The 21,689-nt window shown below is 31.9% G+C and overlaps 1 protein-coding gene across 1 annotated transcript in view; it reads left to right on the forward strand.

Annotated features, from left to right (window-relative positions):
- LOC146999550 (uncharacterized) overlaps positions 1–16,322 on the forward strand; it is a 30,987-nt gene extending 14,665 nt beyond the window's left edge. Inside the window, exon 3 of the mRNA XM_085806805.1 lies at positions 15,612–16,322. Within this exon, the coding sequence (XP_085662931.1) occupies positions 15,612–15,782 (171 nt within the window). The 3' untranslated portion in view covers positions 15,783–16,322. The remainder of the gene's footprint in view (positions 1–15,611) is intronic.
- The last annotated feature ends 5,367 nt before the right edge of the window (positions 16,323–21,689 follow it).

The following is a 21,689-nucleotide window of genomic DNA, read 5'->3' on the forward strand; positions in this document are numbered from 1 at the left end:
ACACAAGAATTGGAAGAAAGCATCGAAGAGTTCGAAGTAAGATTTAGAATTTTTCTTTCTAATTGTGAAACAAATAATACAGATAAATTTGAAACCAAAAATGTTTCTAAATCAAATTTTAAACTGTCTGATTTACCTCTTCCTCAATTTTATGGTAAATATGAAGATTTTAAAAATTTTAAAGTGCAATTTATGTCTATGATTGGTAATAATAATAATTTAAATGATACTGAGAAACTGTTTTATTTGAAAGCATCACTTAAAGGTGAAGCAAAAATGTTAGAATCATGTCAGGATACATTTGAGTCGCTATTTTCTGCACTTGAAAACAGATATGAAAACAAAAGAGCAGTAGTTGATGCCTTTATCAATAATTTGTTGAACTTTGAAAAAATAAATGACTCACCTTCTCAGTTGAGATCACTGGTAGATAATGTTAAAAGATGTTTGAGATCTTTAAGTGTATTAGAATTTGATAGAAATAATTTATCTGATGTTTTGATATTAAATATTTTATTGCATAAATTAGATAGAGAATCTAGAAAAGCATTTGAACTAAACGTAAAATCAAATGAAATTCCCAAACTTGATGAATTTTTAGAATTTCTCGAAGAAAGAATTCGCATTCTTGAAGAAATAAACAAAGTTAGTTTTCCTAAGCAGAGCTATGCTACTAAAGTATCAAATCAATTAAGTCGCTCTAGAAATTCAAAATCCTTGGTAACTAAAACAAACCCTTTTCGAAAGTGTATTATGTGTAAAGAACCACACCCAATTTATCATTGTTCGAAATTTAAGAGTATTTCTGTTTCTGAGCGGTATGATTTTGTTAAAGAATATAAATTATGCATTAAATGCCTTTCTCCGTCACACGTATTATCGCAGTGTAAGGCTAAATTTAGCTGTTATGTCTGTAAGAAAGACACACATCATTCGCTGTTACATAAAATTGACGAAAAACAAAATGAATCATCGAAAGAAAATGAATTTACCTTGAACCTTTCGTCAGTGAATGGGAAAGAGGACTGCCCCTCTCTCCCCACACAACTTTGATGGCAGCTGCAAATAAATCTAAATTTGTGTTAATAAATACAGCGATTGTTTATCTTCGCGATGTTTACGATGAACGAATTCCTTTTAGAGCCGTTCTTGATTCAGATTCGACTTTTAATTTTTGTACTGTAGGTGTTATGAACTCATTAGGAATAAAAAAAGAACGAGCATTTATTCCAGTTAGTGGAATAGGCAACGCTACTTTGAATGTTAAATCGCAAATAAAGACGCGTTTATCGAACTTAGAAAAGGAAAATGAATGGGAAATAGAGTTATTAGTTGTTCCCAAAATAACTGATATGACACCATCGAAATCTATTGATATTTCGAAATTAAATATTCCGAAAGGAATAAAGTTAGCTGATGAGGAATTTTTCAAGGCAAAAAAGGTAGATTTATTATTAGGTGCGGAATTATTTTTTGAATTTTTAAAAACAGATAAAATACGTTTAGAAGATAATGAGTTACTTCTTCAAAACAGCTGCTTCGGCTTTTTAGTTTCTGGAAGCGTTAGAATTCCACATGTAAAAAATTATGACCTAAATTATTGTTTTTTGTCAACAGAGATTAATTCGTTAAATAACTTAGTAAAGTCATTCTGGAAAGTTGAAGAAGTAAATGAAACTAAATCTACAGTTAATTCTGAATTAAATTATTGCAACGAACTTTTTAAAAACTCATTTTACCGGCATGCGGATGGAAGATATGTGGTTAAAATGCCGTTCAAGCCAGATATTGGTGAAAACATACAATTAGGGGATTCAAAGGAAATCGCTGAAAAAAGACTGAATCAGTTGTGGAAACGTTTGTCAAGTGATTCTGTAATGAAAGAACTTTATGTTTCATTTTTAAGGGAATATGAATCATTAAATCATATGGAGAGGATGGAAGACTATTCTGAAACTGAAGGAGGATATTTTCTTCCTCATCATGGCGTGCTGAAACCTGATAGTAAAACAACAAAGTTACGTGTTGTGTTCGACGCGAGTGCCAAAACTACTAACGGTTGTTCATTGAACGACATATTATGTAAAGGTGGAATGATTCAAGAGGAACTTTTTTCCATCATGATACGGTTTAGAAAGCATATTTATGCATTTACTGCTGATATTGATAAGATGTTTCGACAAATTGAAATATTGCCATCGCAGACCAAATATCAGAAAATACTTTGGAAGGAAGCCTATAGAAATATACAGACTCAAAACGGTAACTTATGGCACAGCATGCGCTCCATATTTGGCACAAAGGACTCTTCAACAGTTAGCGAAGGATGAAGAAAAGGATTTTCCTGTAGCATCGAAAGTGGTCTTGGAAAATTTCTATGTAGACGACTGTCTTACTGGATCTTCGAATTTGAAGGAATGCATTCAGCTCCAGAAAGATTTGACAGAATTGCTCCAAAGAGGAGGAATGAAGCTACACAAATGGTGTACTAGTTTTGAGTCTCAGAACTCTGATTTACAGAATTTTTCATTTGATCGTAATAGTAATACAACTGTGAAGACGTTAGGTATGTTGTGGAATAATAAGAAGGATACATTGCAATATAAAGTTACTGTTAATGAAAAGCCTGATGTTACGAAAAGAGATGTTTTATCTCAAATAGCGAGATTATATGATCCTTTAGGCCTACTCGGTCCTATTATTAGCAAGGCAAAGATATTCATGCAAGCACTTTGGTTGCTTAAGCTAGACTGGGCGGAACAGTTACCACCACCTCTTGCCAATGAATGGAATGTGCTTATTAAAACTCTTCAGAGTATAGAAAATATACAAGTACCTCGTTGCATTTTAAAAGAGACTTTTTCAATGCTCATTTTACAGGGATTTGCGGATGCGCCTCCGAGAAGGCATTTGGGGCAGTGATATATCTTCAAAGCATTACAAGCCCTGGTGAATATTGTAGTAAACTTCTTTGTAGCAAATCTCGTATAGCACCAATCAAGACTATGACTATTCCTAGATTAGAACTATCAGCATGTCTACTCCTGTCCAAACTTATGCAAAAGGTTTTAGAAGCTTTGAAACTCAAAATTGATGACGTTAAGCTCTGGTCAGATTCAAGCATTGCTTTAGCCTGGATCAATACATCACCGTATCTTTTGAAAACCTATGTGAATAATAGAGTCTCACAAATTCAACAACTTACTTCTAACTATCAGTGGGGACATGTGTCTTCAGAAACGAACTCAGCCGACATCATTTCCAGAGGATCAGATGCTACAACTCTTGGATCTAACAAGCTGTGGTGAAAAGGTCCTGATTTTTTAAACAATGACAATTTTCAAGATAAAAATGGACTTAGTGATGATCTTTATTCTTCAGAACTGAAACCAGTTACGACTTCCTTGTTGACTTTAAAAACTGATTCATTCTTTGATGACTTCCTAAAAATAACTAATGATTTCTTGAAACTAATACGAATTCTTAGTTTACTTTTCAGATTTATCTACAACTGTAGGAACACTGAGAAACGAACAGGTAGTATTAGTATAGATGAAATGGAGCTGTCAAGGAATACACTCCTTAAATATATCGAAGGTAGGTATTTTGCAGAAGAAATTTCTTCGTTGCAGAAAGGTTTACAGATAACATCAAGGAGTAAGTTCAAATATTTTGATCCCTTCTTAGATGAAAAAGGTCTGTTAAGGGTAGGTGGTAGGATAAAGAATTCTAATTTAAGTTATAGTCAAAGACATCCCATTATTTTGCCTGCCAAGAATAAGTTAACTGAACTTATATTTATTTATTTTCATGAAAAGGATTTTCATAATGGTCCACAATCACTATTAAATTCTATTAGACAAATTTATTGGCCCATTAATGGCAGGAATATAGCTAGAAAGATAGTCCAAAGCTGCATAATTTGCTTTAAGGCAAAACCAATAATTTCTCAACAACTAATGGGAGAATTACCTAAAGAGAGAATTAATATTAACTTTACATTTAATTGTTGTGCTATTGATTGATGCTATTGCCATTTTTGATAAAGTACAAAGGGCAACGCAAGGGTAACTATCATAAGATATATGTTTGTATTTTTGTTTGTATGGTGACAAAAGCAATTCATCTAGAGATTGTCAATGACTTAACCGCAGAAGCATTCATTGCTTGTCTGAAGAGGTTCTTTGCCCGACGAGGTAAACCAAAAAAAATATTTAGTGACAATGCAAAGAACTTTGTTAGTGCAAATACAGAAATAAAAAAAATTAATGAGTATTTTTCTAAAGCAGAATGGAACTTTAGCTACTTTTCTAGCCGAGGAAGGTATACAATGGAAGTTTATACCCCCAAGAGCACCAAATTTTAATGGTCTATCTGAAGCAGGAGTAAAATCCTTTAAATTTCATTTTAAACGAACAGTAGGAAATTCAGTATTAACCTACGAAGAATTTTTGACAGTAACAGTTCAAGTAGAGGGAATCTTAAATTCTCGCCCTCTTACACCGTTAACTTCTAATATTGATGATTTAAATGTTTTGACCCCTGGTCATTTCCTTATAGGTCGACCGATCAATTCAATAATTGAACCCAATTTAACAGAAGTAGATAATAACAGACTTAATTTATGGCAAAAAACTACAAAAATGGTACAAAATATATGGAAGAACTGGACTAATAATTACTTGAGCACTTTGATTCAAAGAAATAAATGGATGATTGCTAAACAAAATATTAAAATAGGGGATATGGTAGTGATTAAGGAAGAAAATCTTCCTACCTGCAAATGGTTGTTAGGGAGAATTGTAGATGTGTTTTATGGAAAGGACAACCTTGTGCGAGTTGTCTCTGTCAAAACCAAAAATGGTATTTATAAACGAGCAGTTACTAAAATTGCTGTACTCTGCCAATTGAGAAATAATGTACGAATTTTTATGTTTATTTGAAGGTTTGAATTGTAATCCATCATATTTGTTCTTTTCGCAGTGTAATTACTTGTATTATAATTTGTGCATTAATTTACATTGTATCATTTTGTATTGTATGAACATTTATTACTTTTTTGAATTTTACTTATTGTATTGAAATTAATATTTCATCGCCGGGCGGGATGTTCGGTGTCTGAAAGAGTATTGCTTGGCAGCATTGTTTTACGCCAAGCAGAGTTTGGCTTTAGTGTAACCCTAAAGTTATTTCGTTTTTGCTTTATTAGTATGAATGATTTCTAACTTGATGTAAGAGCATATGGTTGCTCTCTCTTAGCTAAGTTACATAGGTAACTATAAGCACATGCGTGTGCTAGTATTCAATAATGTTGTTTTTGTTAAAATAAAATTGTTATTGTTAATATTACAGTCCACTTACTGAAGTTAAGTATCATTAAATTAGTTCGAGCTATCTTCGGCAAGAACAGAGGTTTATCTTTGGCTGATTCATTTTCTGGCGACTGTCAGACGGAAATACTTATCGGATGCGATTCATTTTGGGATATTGTTTATGACGAGAGAGTAAAGTTAAATGAAAACATTACTGTGATAAATTCTTGTTTCGGTTGGTTACTAGCGGGAGTGGAAGAAAGTAATAAATTGACTAATAATTATGAAAATGTATGTTTAGTCATGGACTCTTCTTCAATTTTGTGAGATTTGAGAAAATTTTGGGAAATAGAAGAATTTCAGTCAGACAAACAAAACTTTTCTGAATGGGACAATCAATTGATTGAAAAATTTGCAAATTCTCTGGAATTTGATGGGGAAAGGTACGTTTGTAGATTGATGTGGAAGGAAAACTTGGGACCTGCAGTTGGGTTGAATTCTAATTATGAGGTTGCGAAAAAGCGTTTTGATTCGTTAAAGCAAAAACTAAATAAAAATCAAGAAATTTATGACCAGTATAAACAAATTATATCGGATCAGTTAGAATGTCAGATTGTGGGAAAATGTGTTAATGAAGATAAAAATTCAGGATATTATATGCCTCACAGAGCGGTAATTAGGGATGACAAGGAAACAACTCGAGTTAGAATTGTTTATGACTGTAGCAGTAAGGCTAATGAAAATAATAAATCTCTTAATGAGTCTCTAGAATCAGGAGTAAATCTTTATGCAAATTTATTGGACATAATTCTTAAATTTCGAGAATATCAAGTTGCATTTTGAGGAGATTTAGATAAAGCTTTTTTTATGATAGAGATTGCGGAGGAAGATAGAAAATACCTTAAATTTTTGTGGTTTCCCGAAGAGGTAGGTGATTCAACCAAAACTCTCCATTTAAATCGTCTCCCATTCGGTTTAACTACTTCGCCATTTTCCTTGGCTTGCGTTTTGAAATTTCACATTAAGAAATTTAAGGAACATCATCCAAAATGTTATGACATGTTAAATTCTTTTCTTTATGTTGATGATCTCTGCTATGGAGCCAATAACGTTCAAGATGCTTATCATTTGACGTCTACGGCAATAGAGATATTAAAAGCAGCGGGATTTCATTTGAGGAAATTAAAAACTAATTGTCCGGAATTGTATAAACTTTGGAATGAAAACCGATATGAGGAAAATACTGACTTCGGGCAAGGAACAGGTTTCTTGGGATTGAAGTGGGATCCGATTGAGGATAAAATTAAATTAGATTTAAGAGATGTTAGGGATTCCATTGATGCTAGAATCACCAAGCGTCACGTTTTGAGAGTTATTTCAAAGATATTTGATCCATGTGGACTGATTAGTCCCTTTGTAATCACTGTGAAAATTCTTCTGCAAGAGATGTGGGAACGTGGTCTACAATGGGATGAAGATTTGCCAAGTGACCTACAAAATAAATGGAGAACCTGGTGTTCTGAACTTTGTGAACTTGAATCAGTATCTATTGAAAGAAGGTTTTTTGAAAGTGTAGAAATAAGTGAAGTTTCTCTTCATGTGTTTTGTGACGCCAGTCCCAAGGCATATGGGGCTGTTGCGTTCCTAAGGTACGTGAATTACAATGACCAAATCAAAGTGAGCTTTATAATGTCAAAAAGTAAAGTTGCTCCTTTAAAAACTTTGACTCTTGCAAGATTAGAGTTAATGGCAGCTCTCCTTGCTGCACGTTTAGGAAATTATTTACAAGGTCTATTTCCTAATTTCGCGAAACAAATTTGCTTTTGGAGCGACTCTCAAATCGTCCTTCATTGGTTGAAAGGATCTTCTAAACAATGGAAACCATTTGTCGCCAACAGAGTAGCTCAAGTGCAGTCGCGGACTCTACCAGAGTGTTGGAACTATTGCAGTGGCTCCGACAATCCCACAGACCTTACTACTACTAGAGGAGAATCGGCTAGGAGGATTCTTACAAGTTCTCCGTGGTGGTCAGGCCCTGCTTGGTTGTCTAAACCGCCTCACTCATGGCCTCTTCAAGAATCGCTACATGATTTTAATGACATCTGCGATGAACGCGTTATAGGGAAAAAGCGACGAACTGCACTGGTTAATTCCATGGTAACCAGTTCAGCTAATGGAAACTTACCTATGTCGTCGTTACTGGACGTTAATCACTTCAGCGAAATAAGTAGATTACTACGTGTTACTGCTTGGATTAAAAGGTTTGTGCACAATTCTAAACCTAGTTCTACAAAATTAAATGGACCTATATGTGCTCCAGAACTCGAGCAAGAATGTTATGACATGTTAAATTCTTTTCTTTATGTTGATGATCTCTGCTATGGAGCCAATAACGTTCAAGATGCTTATCATTTGACGTCTACGGCAATAGAGATATTAAAAGCAGCGGGATTTCATTTGAGGAAATTAAAAACTAATTTTTAATTAACGTTTTTGGATCAAAGCTACTCAATTCAAACATTATAGTACAGAAGTTACCCAACTTCTTTCTAAAGGAACCATCGATAAGAGTTCACGCATATTTAATTTGAATCCTGAACTTGATGATAATAACTTACTTTGTTTAAAGGGAAATTTACAGTTTTCAAGTAACGATATGCGAGCCAAACACCCTTGGCTTCTTCCATCTAATGATAAATTTGTTGAACTACTTATCTGTGATTCTCATACTAAAATTTGCCATTTAGGTGTTGATGCAACTTTAACACATTTACGAGAACAATTCTGGATTGTTAAAGGTCGTCAATTTGTGAAAAAAGTATTAAATAACTCTCTGATTTGTAGACGATTCAAAGTGAAATCTGGAATGCAGGTGGTTGCCCCTTTACCGCCTGATAGAATTCAAGAGCATCCACCATTTGATGTATGTGGTGTGGATTTTGCCGGACCATTTTTTGTTCGTGATTTTAATTCAAAGTGTTATTTACTTATATTCAGCTGTGCAGTAACAAGAGCTACCCACTTAGAAGTAGTTCTTAACATAAGTGCTGATTCTTTTTTGTTAGGATTCCGACGATTTGTTTCTCGTCGAGGATTATGTTCCACTATATATTCTGATAACGCCAAAGCTTTTAAAAAAGCAAATAGTGAATTGAAAAAATGGTGGAATCAGATAGATAATGATCAAGTTAAAAATTTGTTTGCTTCTAAAGGTATAGTTTGGAATTTTATAGTTGAAGAAAGTCCATGGTGGGGAGGTGTCATGTATCTGGCAGCGGTGAGCCAATCAGCTGCCTGGCAGAGCCCAGCAAGTGAGAGAGACAACAGTTGCATGTTAGCCTCAGAGGAGGCAGGTGGTAGGTTAATTATGTTGTAGGAGCGAGGTAGTGCTCCGAGTTTGCCATTATTCTTTAAATGTTAATTTTTTTTACTATTATTCTTTGAAAGTTAATTTTTAATAAATGTTGGTGTCCTTTTCCTTATGGTGCCTTATTCATCCGTAAGGTCATTACAGGAGGTTTCTGGGAAAGACAGATACGAACGGTTAAAACCTGCTTAAAGAAAATTGTTGGACGATCCTCTCTCTCTTTGAAGGAATTGGAAACTGTTTTTTCGGAAATTGAAGCTCTGGTTAATTCCAGGCCTATCACGTATCTGTACAACGAACCCTCTCCACTCACCCCATCTCATTTTCTTATTGGTAAAGATTGGTGTCTTTACCTGTAATAAAACATAAAAATGAAAATTTAAATGTTAATAGGAATTCTTTGGTAAAGAAATATAAATATCAGCAAACACTTTTGAATCACTTCTGGAACAGGTGGAGAAAGGAATATTTACTTAATCTAAGATCAGCTTATATTTCTCCACAACCAGGTAAAATAGTTTCATTTAAAGTGAATGATATTGTTTTGATTAATGATGAGCGTTATCTCAGAAATATGCGGATGATGGGGAAAATTTTAGAGCTATATCCAGGAAGAGATGGAAAAGTTCGTTCTCTTCTTATTCAGACTCCTAAAGGACAAATAAAACGCTCAGTACAACTTGTGTATAATTCGGAAATTAATCCTTAATTATGTTAGTTTAATTGAGTTGCAACTTGTTAATGTTCTATCTGTGTATTAATGATAGTTTAATTGTGCTTATATTTTAAGGCTTGATATTTGAACATTTTTCTTTGGAAGTTAAAAGTGTAATTTGTTTTTGTATGTCAAGTGACTGAATAATTTTGAAGCTTTGTATTTGATATATGCTATTTATATTTTTATTCTTGTAATTTTAAATGGTTCCTGAATGTAAATTTAGTTAAAATTCAATAGTAAGTGAACTCAAGTGAGTTCAGGTGGGGAGTATTACATATTTCCAGCTTCATTCGGACTAGAGGGCGCTGCGTTCGTCCTAATAGTCAGTGGCAGGCAGGATACTAAAGGTGTAGGACATGGAAGGCAGAGATGCCTAATAACATATCTCTAATTGATTGAAATTTTCGTATATTTTCTTGTAAATAAATGTTGTTATTGTTAACAAAACCTCTTATCTCTCGGATGCACCTTTAGTCTCACAGAACCATTAGATGCAAAAACAGTTACATATAGGGTTCAATTACAATATCAATTAATTATACTACAACCGGGAAAAAATGGCGCCACATTGTAACCAAATTTGGCATAAAAAATTAGTCGCCAAAACCACCGGCTACATCTCGCCAATTTAGCGAGATAGACATTTACCTCAATGTTAATTAGATTGACTATGTAATCTTATTTTTTTCGCAAAGCTTCGACTTTTCAAATTTCCATGTTACATTTTACAAGAGATACTACAATTTTATACATAACTTCACTAAAATTATTTTAACATATGTACAAAACTTCGTAACGATATCTTTGCAGTACGAAAGTTACCTAAACAGTTTTTTCTCTTGCTACCCATTTAAATACTTCGTTAGTAAAGTTTTTAAATTTATAACTCGCATATTGAATCATTTATATCATATATATTTAATTGTTGAAAAAATTGTTACTGATGGATATTTAAAATAACTGTAAACTTATACGAATTTAATAAAATATAAGAATGCTTCCGAGAACTTTAATATAATGAAAATAATTACGTTCAGAAAAAAATATTTTGAATTCAAAATAAGAATATTCTGATATTATGCATCATAGACTGCAAATTCTAATGACATTAGTGGATAGAATTTTGCACTGATATTGGCGCATTTTTCTCTCCCTTTTACATGAAGTCGAGATTTGTTAGTTTATTATTTCAGAGTGTATACATGAAAAGAAAAGTTAACTTACTTTACAGCTAAAAAAAAAAAAAAAAAAAAAAAAAAAAGATTACATAATTTACTTATTTTTTTAAAAAAATCATTATGAAAGTATAGCACTTTTTTAACAGCTACACATATTCTTTGAAAATGTTCCATTTTAAATAAAATGGATACAACTATGTTAGGGAAAAAAAAAAAAAAAAAGAGGGGGCACAGTTCTATATCTTCCGTTCTACCGGGCCGATTGACGAAATTCAAATTGCGTTCTTCTTGTCTCGAAAGCGCGACTTAGGATATATATTAGATTTATATATACAGCACTATTCTAACATAGGTTATTTTGACAAAAAATCGGACTTTTCCTGAAATAACATACCAATGTTTTTACATAAATCGTTTCTACGACGCAAATGATGCCTAAATATTAAATTTCGTAAAATTGGTACAAAATTTACGAAGAAATTTAACAATTTATGTTGCCGCTATTTTCCAGTTTACGCCAAGAATAGTTCACTTGGCGAACTTAATATATGGTAACCTATTTTCATTTTCCTAACATCGTGCGTGAGCTGAAAAAAAAAAAAAAAAAAGTGACAATCGTTCCTTCTTTCAAATTTCCATATACTCACTCGAACTGAGTAGTTTAAATAAAAGGTGCATCGTTTATTTATTTATTTTACAAATAGTTTTCTTTATACTATATTTTTTAGTCATAGTTATTATTTTAGGTAATTTTTAGACTTTTAATTGTTTGTGTTGCATTGTCTCTTTAGATAATTGTTTTTAAATTTTCTATTTATTCATTTGAACTAAGCATTTTAAATATATTTATTAATATAAATTTTCCAGAATTTGATTTTATTTATTTGAATTGCGTTTCTTTCCGAAGAATACTTTGTGACCCAGACTACCATGCATTTGACAACTGCATATATTAAAGGAGAAAATATAGTAAAGCACAATTAACACACCTTTCAATGTTCCGTTCAGAAAAGATATATAAATAAGAGAGATGTATAACCGACATATTAACTTAGGATGACTTGCATTACATTGTTTTAAACAGTTTTATCATTGTGCTCATTGCTTTACACAACTTTATCATCCTACATTTAGTTTCTTAAAATGTTATTCATATTTTAGTCAAATATTTTATTTTTGAAATCACAAGAATCATATATCACAAGATTAGAAAAGTTTTAAAAATACTAAATTTTATGCAAAAATTTATTTTGTCTTCTCAATTTCTTGCTCTTTTTCTTCAGGCATTCTGCAAGTATATTAAAAAGCATCCAACTTTTTGAAACATCTTGGTATTTCTGACATTCATTTTAAACAGTTATTGCTTTCCATTTCATAAAGACCCACAAACAGCCGAGCAGTAAAGTAGCTGAACATTGGTAGTTCACTCCGGGGTTTCGAATCCCGTCAAACGGACTGGTTGCATGGACGTTTTCGTGGTTTTCTTATTTTTAACCTGTATGGCAGCTGGTTTCCCTTAGAGAGAGTTCTTCACGAAGGCATCCTTCCTTTTAGGCAGATAACCCTGTTTTGCCATAATTTAATAATCCAATTCAATCCATTTCATCAGTATTTGGTCAGAGCCTTTATCAGTCAGAGGCTAAGCATTTTGAAGGCATGAGATGAAAGACTGGTTTCATCAAGAGGGAAAACATCTTTAGATGATATCCATATACGTTTTACAGACATTAGGATTTTTTGGAAGCAGGAGACTTGAAAAAGAGCAATGCCCTCGCCGGGAATCGAACCACGTACTTCTCGAATACGCGCCGAGCATGCAGACCACTACACCACAAAATCATGCTAAGAGGGCAGGAGAACTACCTTATATACTCCCTCTTAAAGGGCGACTGGGGATTAGGGGACTCAGTCGCCAAATCCTGGTGGTGAAGAATCATCATTCACCACCTTATAGTTCGGATGCGACTGTAGAAACATTAGGTATTTTTTTGGAAGCAGGGGAAATGAAAAATGCCCTTGCCGGGAATCAAACCACGGACCTCTAGAATACACACTAAGAAGGCAGGAGTAATACCTTATAACGTTACTGGATAAATTCCCGAATCTTCAAATAATTCGACTGAGAAATCATAGGATGTTTCGTTTATGATACGATATGATGTTCTATGATTTAATTTAAATTTATACAACATATAGCCGAAAACCAGTCGCTCTTCAATTTCATCTGCTATAATATGGTTTTTGTCTTTTCCGTAAGTACTAACTCAATTGCTGCCGTGCACGTCCAAGTGTTTTCTCTTTGAACCCCACCTTCGTTGAAGTAGATTCCTCTTTAAATTTTTGCTTCCTCTCAATTTCCTTCTTTACTTCTATATCTGTTTTCAGTGCTGACACAAAAAAATCAAGATTTTTCGATTGTTACACTTCCATAAATTTTGCATTCTTGCGAATTTTTTTAAAATATCCGTTGCATCAAACGCGTTTTAGCTGAAGATATCTTTTCATTTTCTTGACATTTTAACTATAAATAAAGTTTTAAGCAAATTCCAAATGATATATATTTGAGATTTTTGTTAAATGAGAAAGAAATAAATCACTCCAGCAGCACTTATCCTGTACTACTGAGTGGCCCAATTCTTATATTGGGTGCAAACAATCTAAATCATATTATTTAGAATTTTTAAGCCTAATAATTTCTATATTAAAGAACATGATTTTTATATAATCTACAACACGAGAGAAAATTACTACTTAAAACATTCTTTGTAAGAGAATTAATGTAAAAATTTATATTTATATGTATATACTTTTTTAAAGCTGGGACATGACCCAAACTGTCTACGTCCTGTTTTGCTTAAAAACTTTGTGAAAATAAACATCAAACCAACTTTCTCAGTTTTAAACAATTCAATTTAAATGAAGTAGCAGACGATAGCACAGCAAAAGTAAAAATTTACTCTTACAAATATTTAAAAAAAAAGCTGTTCATATAGTATTAATAAATATTTATTGCACATCATCGAGGGAAAAAAATTTCATGTAATGAATTAGCTGTAAAAATTTATTTGAAATTTAAGGTTAAAAATAGCTGTGGCAATTCACTGTAAAATCCGGCAAAAACTACCGGATAAACCACATTTAGTGTTATTAGCACTCAAAAAAGCAGACTCCAAATTTCAAAACGGCAAAAATATGTAAATTCGTGTAATCTTTGAAAATTTTTAATAGAAAAGTCTAATTTTTTGCAGGTATTGCTTAGAAATACACCTACTTTAAGATGATGGTAAAAATTTTATAGGTTATAATTAAAAATTTCTTTCGAAAAATTTATAAAAATGATTTAAAAATACAAATTTAAAAATTAAGTCATAAAAAAATGGGTGAATTTTATTTGGAATGAACTTAAATTTCAAAATGCGAAAGGAAGAACGAAAAACGATTCATAAAAGAGATATTAATAAATATATACAAAATTTAATTAACATGGAGGAGCTAAAATTTTGAGACCTAATGTTTTAAAAACTACTCATGCGATTTTTACAAAACTTTATAGTTTGGCATAATTTGAGTCGTAAAATTGAAATACGGAAAAAAATTGGTATGTTATTTCAGAAAAAGTCTGATTTTGTGTCAAAATACCTATATTAGAACAATGCTACATAAAAAATCTAATACATATCCTAAGTCGCGCTTTCGATACATGGGAAACGCAAGTTGAATTTCGTCAATCGGCCTAGTAGAATGGAAGATATAGAACTGTCCCCCCTTTTTTTGCGCAGTGTACATTAAGAACAGCTTCCTAACAACAGGGTCAGTAGACAGACAAGGTTGGGCTCTTCCCACTGCTCGAGTTCAATGACGTCACTTCCCTTTACAAAAGTGACACGAACGAATACACCATTACATTTAGTTCTCCAAGGCAGTAGTTTCTTTGGAACAGACTATGCATCAGTGATATCACACGCTCAAAGATTTCTGGTAGGGAAGAGTAAACCATGTTTTATAGTAACTTTGCCTACTAATTTACTGGCTTATCTTCCAAGTATTTTTAAGCTTACAATTATCTGAACAGATTCCAACATACTTTATCTGTAACTTAACAATGGCAGCAACTCTTTGGTTCATGTGAAAGGCCCACTAGCGGCATAGCAGTCATTGGCAATTTGGTCCGGGGCTCGAATCCCAGTGAACGTTTTGGCCACATGGGCTTTTCCCATGTGGCCATGTAATGTGCATACAAGTCAGTTTCCCTTATAAAGTCCTCCTATGAAGACATCCCTTTCCTTCATCAGCACTCTAGTGCTTTGCTATAATCAAATAAACCATTATGTGGAAGAGAATGAGCAGCTCTCACCTTTCATTCAAATAGATCCTATAAACCGTATTACAAAATAAGAGAAACTTAGATGTCAAGGTACTGCAGCAAATTTATTATCCGACTCTGCAAACTATTCTATTGTACAAACTTGATGGCTAAAATGTACCATCTTGCTAAAGTTTCAAAATAGCTTCTGAAGGTGTAGATGGAAAACGTTAGAGAACAAAACTGTTTAGCATTCCACAACTTTTGAGAAAGGACAATGAACAAACTTTATGTACTACTGGAAAAGTACCTTTAGATGAAAATTTTATGCTTTTTAAAACACATACCAGTAAGCAGCTCTATAGTGCCAGATGGAACAAGACTCATCATTTCAGACATTTCTCTTGCATCAGTGAATTGCTAGTATTATCTGGCTTAGATAAAACATTCTTTGTTATACATAAAAATTATCGTGGTACCTTCACTAGTGCATGAAGTTTTGGATCCTTGGACTATGCAAGACACAGCAAGTGAAAATAACTACAGATGACATCTTCCAGCTAATGTTCTATTCGAAGTGGTCTTTAATAATATTTTTATTGCAATCCTTAGAGTTAGCAATAAAAATGTTGCAAATCTGCTAATCGCATTGTAAATGTCGAATTCTTCTTCTTTTTTTTTAAAATACTGCATTGTTTAATTAATTAATTATTATCATCATTATTTTTATTAGGCAGTCATTACAAGAGTTGGAGGTGTTTTTGTTATGCTTCAAAGGAGCTGTGCAAATGACTGCATGGTAGATTGTATAGAAAAAGGATTTGGTGTTCGAATTAAGGATTGCATCAGCTGCTGCAAGAAAGAACCTGACTGTGGAACTTCGGATCTTATGAAGAAGAAATGACAATCAGATATGGGAAGAGATACTGGCAAATTGAATGATAAAATGCAACTTTTATTGTTGCTTACTATTTTATGCTATAGACAAATTTCTAAATACCTCTGAAATTATGTCATTAAGAAAGATACAAAATATGTTGGGGTTTTTAAAAAAAAAGTGAAATAAATTTATGATGTATATGCATTTTTATTTAACAACAAAATCTCTAAAACTCATTTCTTCTTTTTGCTAACTTCAAAAAATATATTTTCAATATTTAACTTCAAAATATATATTTGTAAATATTTTATCCTTAAGAACAATCTCTTTTATTTAATTGGTAGAAGAGAATAAAATTGATTATACAATAAACCCAATTTCTGCCTGACTCAAGTCATTTGTTTGATTTGAAAGCAATTTTCAGATTTATTAGGCTGCTATCACATGTCGGCTTGTTTCGGAAGAACAACTGTATGGATGGAACAATTTTTCTGCTTTGTTACAACAGCCAGTCACCTTAGATCGCTTTGGGGTTAACACAGGGGAAACTCGTTTCCAATTACAAATAAGCTGATAGCTGATTGGTTGAAATCGAACACTTGCAATTTTTTTGGAAAGGAAGGAAAAAGTCGCACGTTCTTCTTTCAATAGTAAAACGGGCAGAAAAATTGTCCGAAACAGTTGTTCGTGCGAAACAAACACCGTGTGATATGGACCTAATTTCTTTTCCCAAGAGATATTAGAAGATTAAGTATTTTGCAGACATTAACATGAAAAAAATTTAAATAAATTACCCACACTGAATAAATTACAAATAATCTAACTATCAGACTTGCACAAAATGAATAATAATTAAAAAATTCCAGTGTTTTCATAGCATTTTTAGATCTTTAATCAGAAAATAAATATATTTCTACAGTCGAATCATATACTTGTTGATTTCATCTTAACATACAATCAAATATTTTAAATTTATATATTAAAAGTAATGCTTGTTAGGTTAACATCTCTTTTACATTTAATTTGTTGATTAGGAAGTACCTATGTTAAATTTAAATGTAGAAGTCCTATGATTTGAAAACTTGTGGAGAAAAAGCATACTAACCTGAGAAAAGGGTAAGTTTGCCAGGATCCTATAAAATTTATTTAGAAGTGTTTATAACTTTAAAATAAAATTAAAAAATCTTTAAGGTCAATTTTGCAGGAAATTACACGCGCATAAGGGATTGATTGCAAGGTATGTTGTGAAAAAGAACATGCTTTATTATTGTCCATGTGTTATGTTAATAAAAACACATATTAAATGAAAATACTGATTATTTTAAGTGAAAGCAAGAGCATTAAGAAAACCTGATATGTTTTGAAAAGTTTCTTACATTTAACGTAACAACCATTCCTAAAATAAAAAGTCGTGATTATTTTAAGTGCAAATAATACATTACAAAATTTTGAGACATTAAAAAAAATTCCACTCTTTACTTGTGGTGTGGATTTAACAATTAAATCTGTTACTAACATTTCTTCAATTAGTAACTTGCTGCAAGTGGTCCAGTGGTTAAGACTGCTGAATACTGCTAGTTTGACTTAACTTTGCAGTTTGGTAGTTTGCCTTTTCCGTAATCATATAAACCAAACCAAACTTACATGCATATAATAAAAAAATTCTATTTTGCACAATTAATTTTCTTGACTAATTCATATATAAATATCTTTAAAGTAGTGCTTTCATTGTTGTAGTTAATACTTGCATGTTCCTAGACTTACCACAGTAGCATGAACTCATGGATAATAATTAAATGCCACACAAAATGTGCTATTTATATAACACACAGAAACATTTCAAAGTTTAATTGATAAATTAATAATACCTTCCACAATGCATTTTACATTTTCAGCATACTCCCTCTCTCTACATACAAAGAAAGGAAAATGCTCTGATACATCAGCCTAATCCTCAAGCAATAAATACAGCAATGAAAAAATACTGCATCTGTATCATGCAGTATTAAGAAATGAGAGAACAATAAAAATGATCCTTCCATGAAAGCAGTACATAAGGAATGAAACATTGGTTTCAACTGCCCATGCTTGTTTGTTTTCATATTTGAGATGGCAGTGAGAAAACTATATTAAGCATGTCTAGATCTGTATTTCAATATGTTGCTTTCACTTACTGCTTGTTTTGTAACATAAAACATCTAATTCATTAATTTCCAGAAATTTCAGAATTGCAGTCAGTCACAGATTCTGAATCAAGGAGCTACTACTGCATAATATATAAATAAAGAATATACATCATAATAAAAGAAACATCCAACTGCCAATTTTATCAAAACTGTAAGGTAAACTGGAAATACAGTCAAAAGTCGTTAATTCGGACACCCATAATTCGGAATGATCCATAATTCGAACCTCAAAGCTAAAAACTTTCTGCGCATGCGCCGCGTTGACACATGCGCATAGGCGTTTACGCGTGTGCGTAAGACCTTTTACGACTGCGCATATGAGTGTGCGCAAGCGCAGAATACGTTTTCGCGTGCGCGTTTTATGTATAACGGACGGTATAAGCTAAAATTATCTAATTATCGATTTCAGTTAATGTTGATGATTGCGTTGTTCCTTAATTTTCGAATTGGATCCGGCTTATTATTTTTTGCAGACTGTAAGAGCAATACTATAAAAGTAAACTTGAACTTTCGATTATGTCAAATAGAATTTCCGATTCTGGAGCTCCCAAAGGATCGTACAAAACGAAAGTATGTTTCGATGTTCATCAAACAAAAAGTAGAATTGCTGCAAAAAATGGTTAAAGACATGAAGAATGTGACAGAGAGGTTAGTGAAAACGAAAAATTTCGATTGACAAGTTAGTCGGTATTCTCGGCACAGCAATTAACAGGACTTGAACAGCGGAGCTTTGTAACTGAACAAGAAATTATGTCTGTTTATAGAATTAAAGAGAAAGTATTATCACATAAAACGAAGCAACTTACATTGAAAGAAATGTTTAATAAAGTAAACAAATAAATATTAAGCTTTTTTTTTGTAAATTTTGATACCCTTTAGATCATAATTCTTCTTTATTTCATAAATTACGGTTTTATATTTTTAATTTTAGAATTTCTGCATGCCATCTTACGAGATTTAAACTGATGATCTAAAATCCGGAAAAATCGATAATCCGGAATCCCCGAAGTCCCGACGAGTCCGGATTAACGACTTTTGACAGTAGTTACTTTCTTTGTGTGTCTGTATAGACGTATGTATATACATGTGTTTATGTGCAATCACAGAATTTAGAAGGCAACATTGAAAGAAAGGTGATGATGAAATCCTTGTGCCTTTTTCTTTCAATTATACAAAATCATGAACTTGCACATTACCTGTACTTAAGCAAACACTGTTAACAATATGGATGTTGGTAATACCACAAATGCCAATACAGTTACACTCACTGTTAAACAATTTCAAGCATACTGACAATATCTGACAGTACAGAGATGTGCAGGACGAAGGCAAACATTAGAAGAGCAACAGAAAAACAAAGATTATACATATTACAGAAATACTATATAATAATGAATGTGTAATGAAGGACTATGTAATAATATTGGCCTTTAACAACCAGCCAACTACCTTTCATTACTCTTTACTTAATATAACAAAGTAGCTTTTCATAGTTGTTATTCCTTATTTTTCCTGCTAGTATACACACATGCTGAATTTGAAAAATAGACTTTAAATTAATAATGAATTACTACAATGTTATACCGCAGGAAGGAAGAAGCCATAAAACGCATTATGATGCTTCAACAATTCCTGCCATTTGTATTGCAGACATCCTGTCCCGTTTCACAGTTTTAATACCCATTCCAAACTATTCAAATAAAGCTGAGAAAACAATTATTACTTTCAAAAGGTTGTAGTATTTCTTGCATGGTGTTAACAACTGTCTTAACAATTGAAAGGTGATATATATTTGATAAAACATAAGCATAACTCATTCAGCTTTTTAAAGAACAGCCGAGTGATCATGCTTTTTGGATTTTCTCATGAGAAGTTATTTACAGAGCAGCTGTCAGCTAGATTTGTATAATTAACTACTTTACCATTTGTTTGTACAACCTTTCATTCATTAGGAAAATATATCTGGAACATTAAAGAAAATAAGAATGCAAAATATTTTAAATAACAAAGTAAAATACACAAAACAGCAAGAAATCTTCTGACTGACTAAATTTGTTAAACGAGAGAGACTCAACATAAAAAAAAATTCAGATAAGTAGTTGCTTTAATATTTATGATAAAAATAAACATAATTAAATTTCTTTAGTGGTGTTTTTTTACAGAAGGAAGTCTTCTACAATCCATCCTGTCCATTCAAATAAGATTTTTTTACATCTTTCATCCAATCAAATAGTTTTTCATACAATACAATGAACAGCATACAAAATTGTAAAAATAAATACTTTTATCTTGTCTGTATGGCTACAATCCACTATTCTTTTATATCTCAAATTATAAATAATGCTGTACAAAAATTTAATCATCATATCCAGCCTATAACCATGTAAGTTTTCTTTGGATGTAATATTCACATTTCTCTTAATAATGTCATAGTTACCAACCTTGAAATATGAAAAATTGGGAGGTTGTCATGCTCATCATCATGAATTCCCAGGAGATTTCTGCATTGCATGGAGGTATTGAAACTGATTTAAATTCACTTTATGATGCATGTCTTGGGTTATTTAAGTACTTATAATATGATTCTGGTGTAAAATATTTGCATATTTACTTAGATATTTAAAATTTTATGTTTCTGGTTAATTTCATTTTACAATTTTCTTACATTTTTATACTGAGAAAATCTTGAAATCTCTGTAATGACAGCTTTTATTTATCAAAGTCCTTATATCAAGTATGATGCAAATAAAACTGATAATTAATGCACACACAACTGTGTGAATAAACTTAAAAGTACGATATAAAAATGTAAAACAAAAACTGAATGAACACTGGTTGAATCTTAATATAAAGTTCAACCAATGTCTACAGTAAATTAAGACGTTTCAGATCAATTAAAATTTTATAAGAAATATTATGCTAAAATCACTACAGACAGGGTACTGAATATTTAAAACTTAAGTTTCATCAATCCAATAAGCTATATTTATTGCCGGGAAACAGTTTCCTCAGCAAAGAGTAAAATTATAAGTGGGGATCTCCCGGCAAAATTGGAATAAATCGCAGCCATGTAATACACACAAATAATACAAAGCAACAGAGTGGTCCTCCTACCTTTAGATAAATATTAAAAATAATTTTTGATATTCAGAATTCTTGACGGTATGATTTAAGCTGCATATATTTAAAAGCAAATATAATTTATAGGAAAATACATAAAGTTGAAAACAAACAAATAAAAAGAGAGAGAGAAAAGTTATTCAAAGCAATTTTTTAAAAATTTATTTGGCATTCTAGCACATTTCTTAGCTATACCTTTTTTGGAAGGAGCATTAGTTATAAAAATTACTCATTTGATACTTTTCTAAACAATTACATCTTTACCTTTCTTTATTAAAGCCTAAATTAAAAACCATGATGGATTCCTTGAAAATAAACCTTGATTATTTTTATGAATAAAACCACATAAGAGAGCTTTCATGAGTTTACGATTAAAAACTGTATTACACATATAAAAGAAATACTTGAAAATATAACAAAACTTACTGTTCATGAGAAATAAATGTAAAAGCATATAAAAATTAATTTTACACAGTTTCCTTTCCCTCCTTTTCTCGTCACAGAAATAAAAATATAAGAAGAAAGATGTCTTTTTCTTTTCTTTTTTTCTCTTTCCAGTTGAGTAATATTTTTAAGTAAATCGAAACTTCCATGTTCCAGATATTATGCTATATGTTATGATACA

Source organism: Stegodyphus dumicola, chromosome 1 (assembly GCF_044657685.1).
Source record: "Stegodyphus dumicola isolate Sdum_Otavi_A_Nest chromosome 1, ASM4465768v1".
Classification (NCBI taxonomy): Eukaryota; Metazoa; Arthropoda; class Arachnida; order Araneae; family Eresidae; genus Stegodyphus; species Stegodyphus dumicola.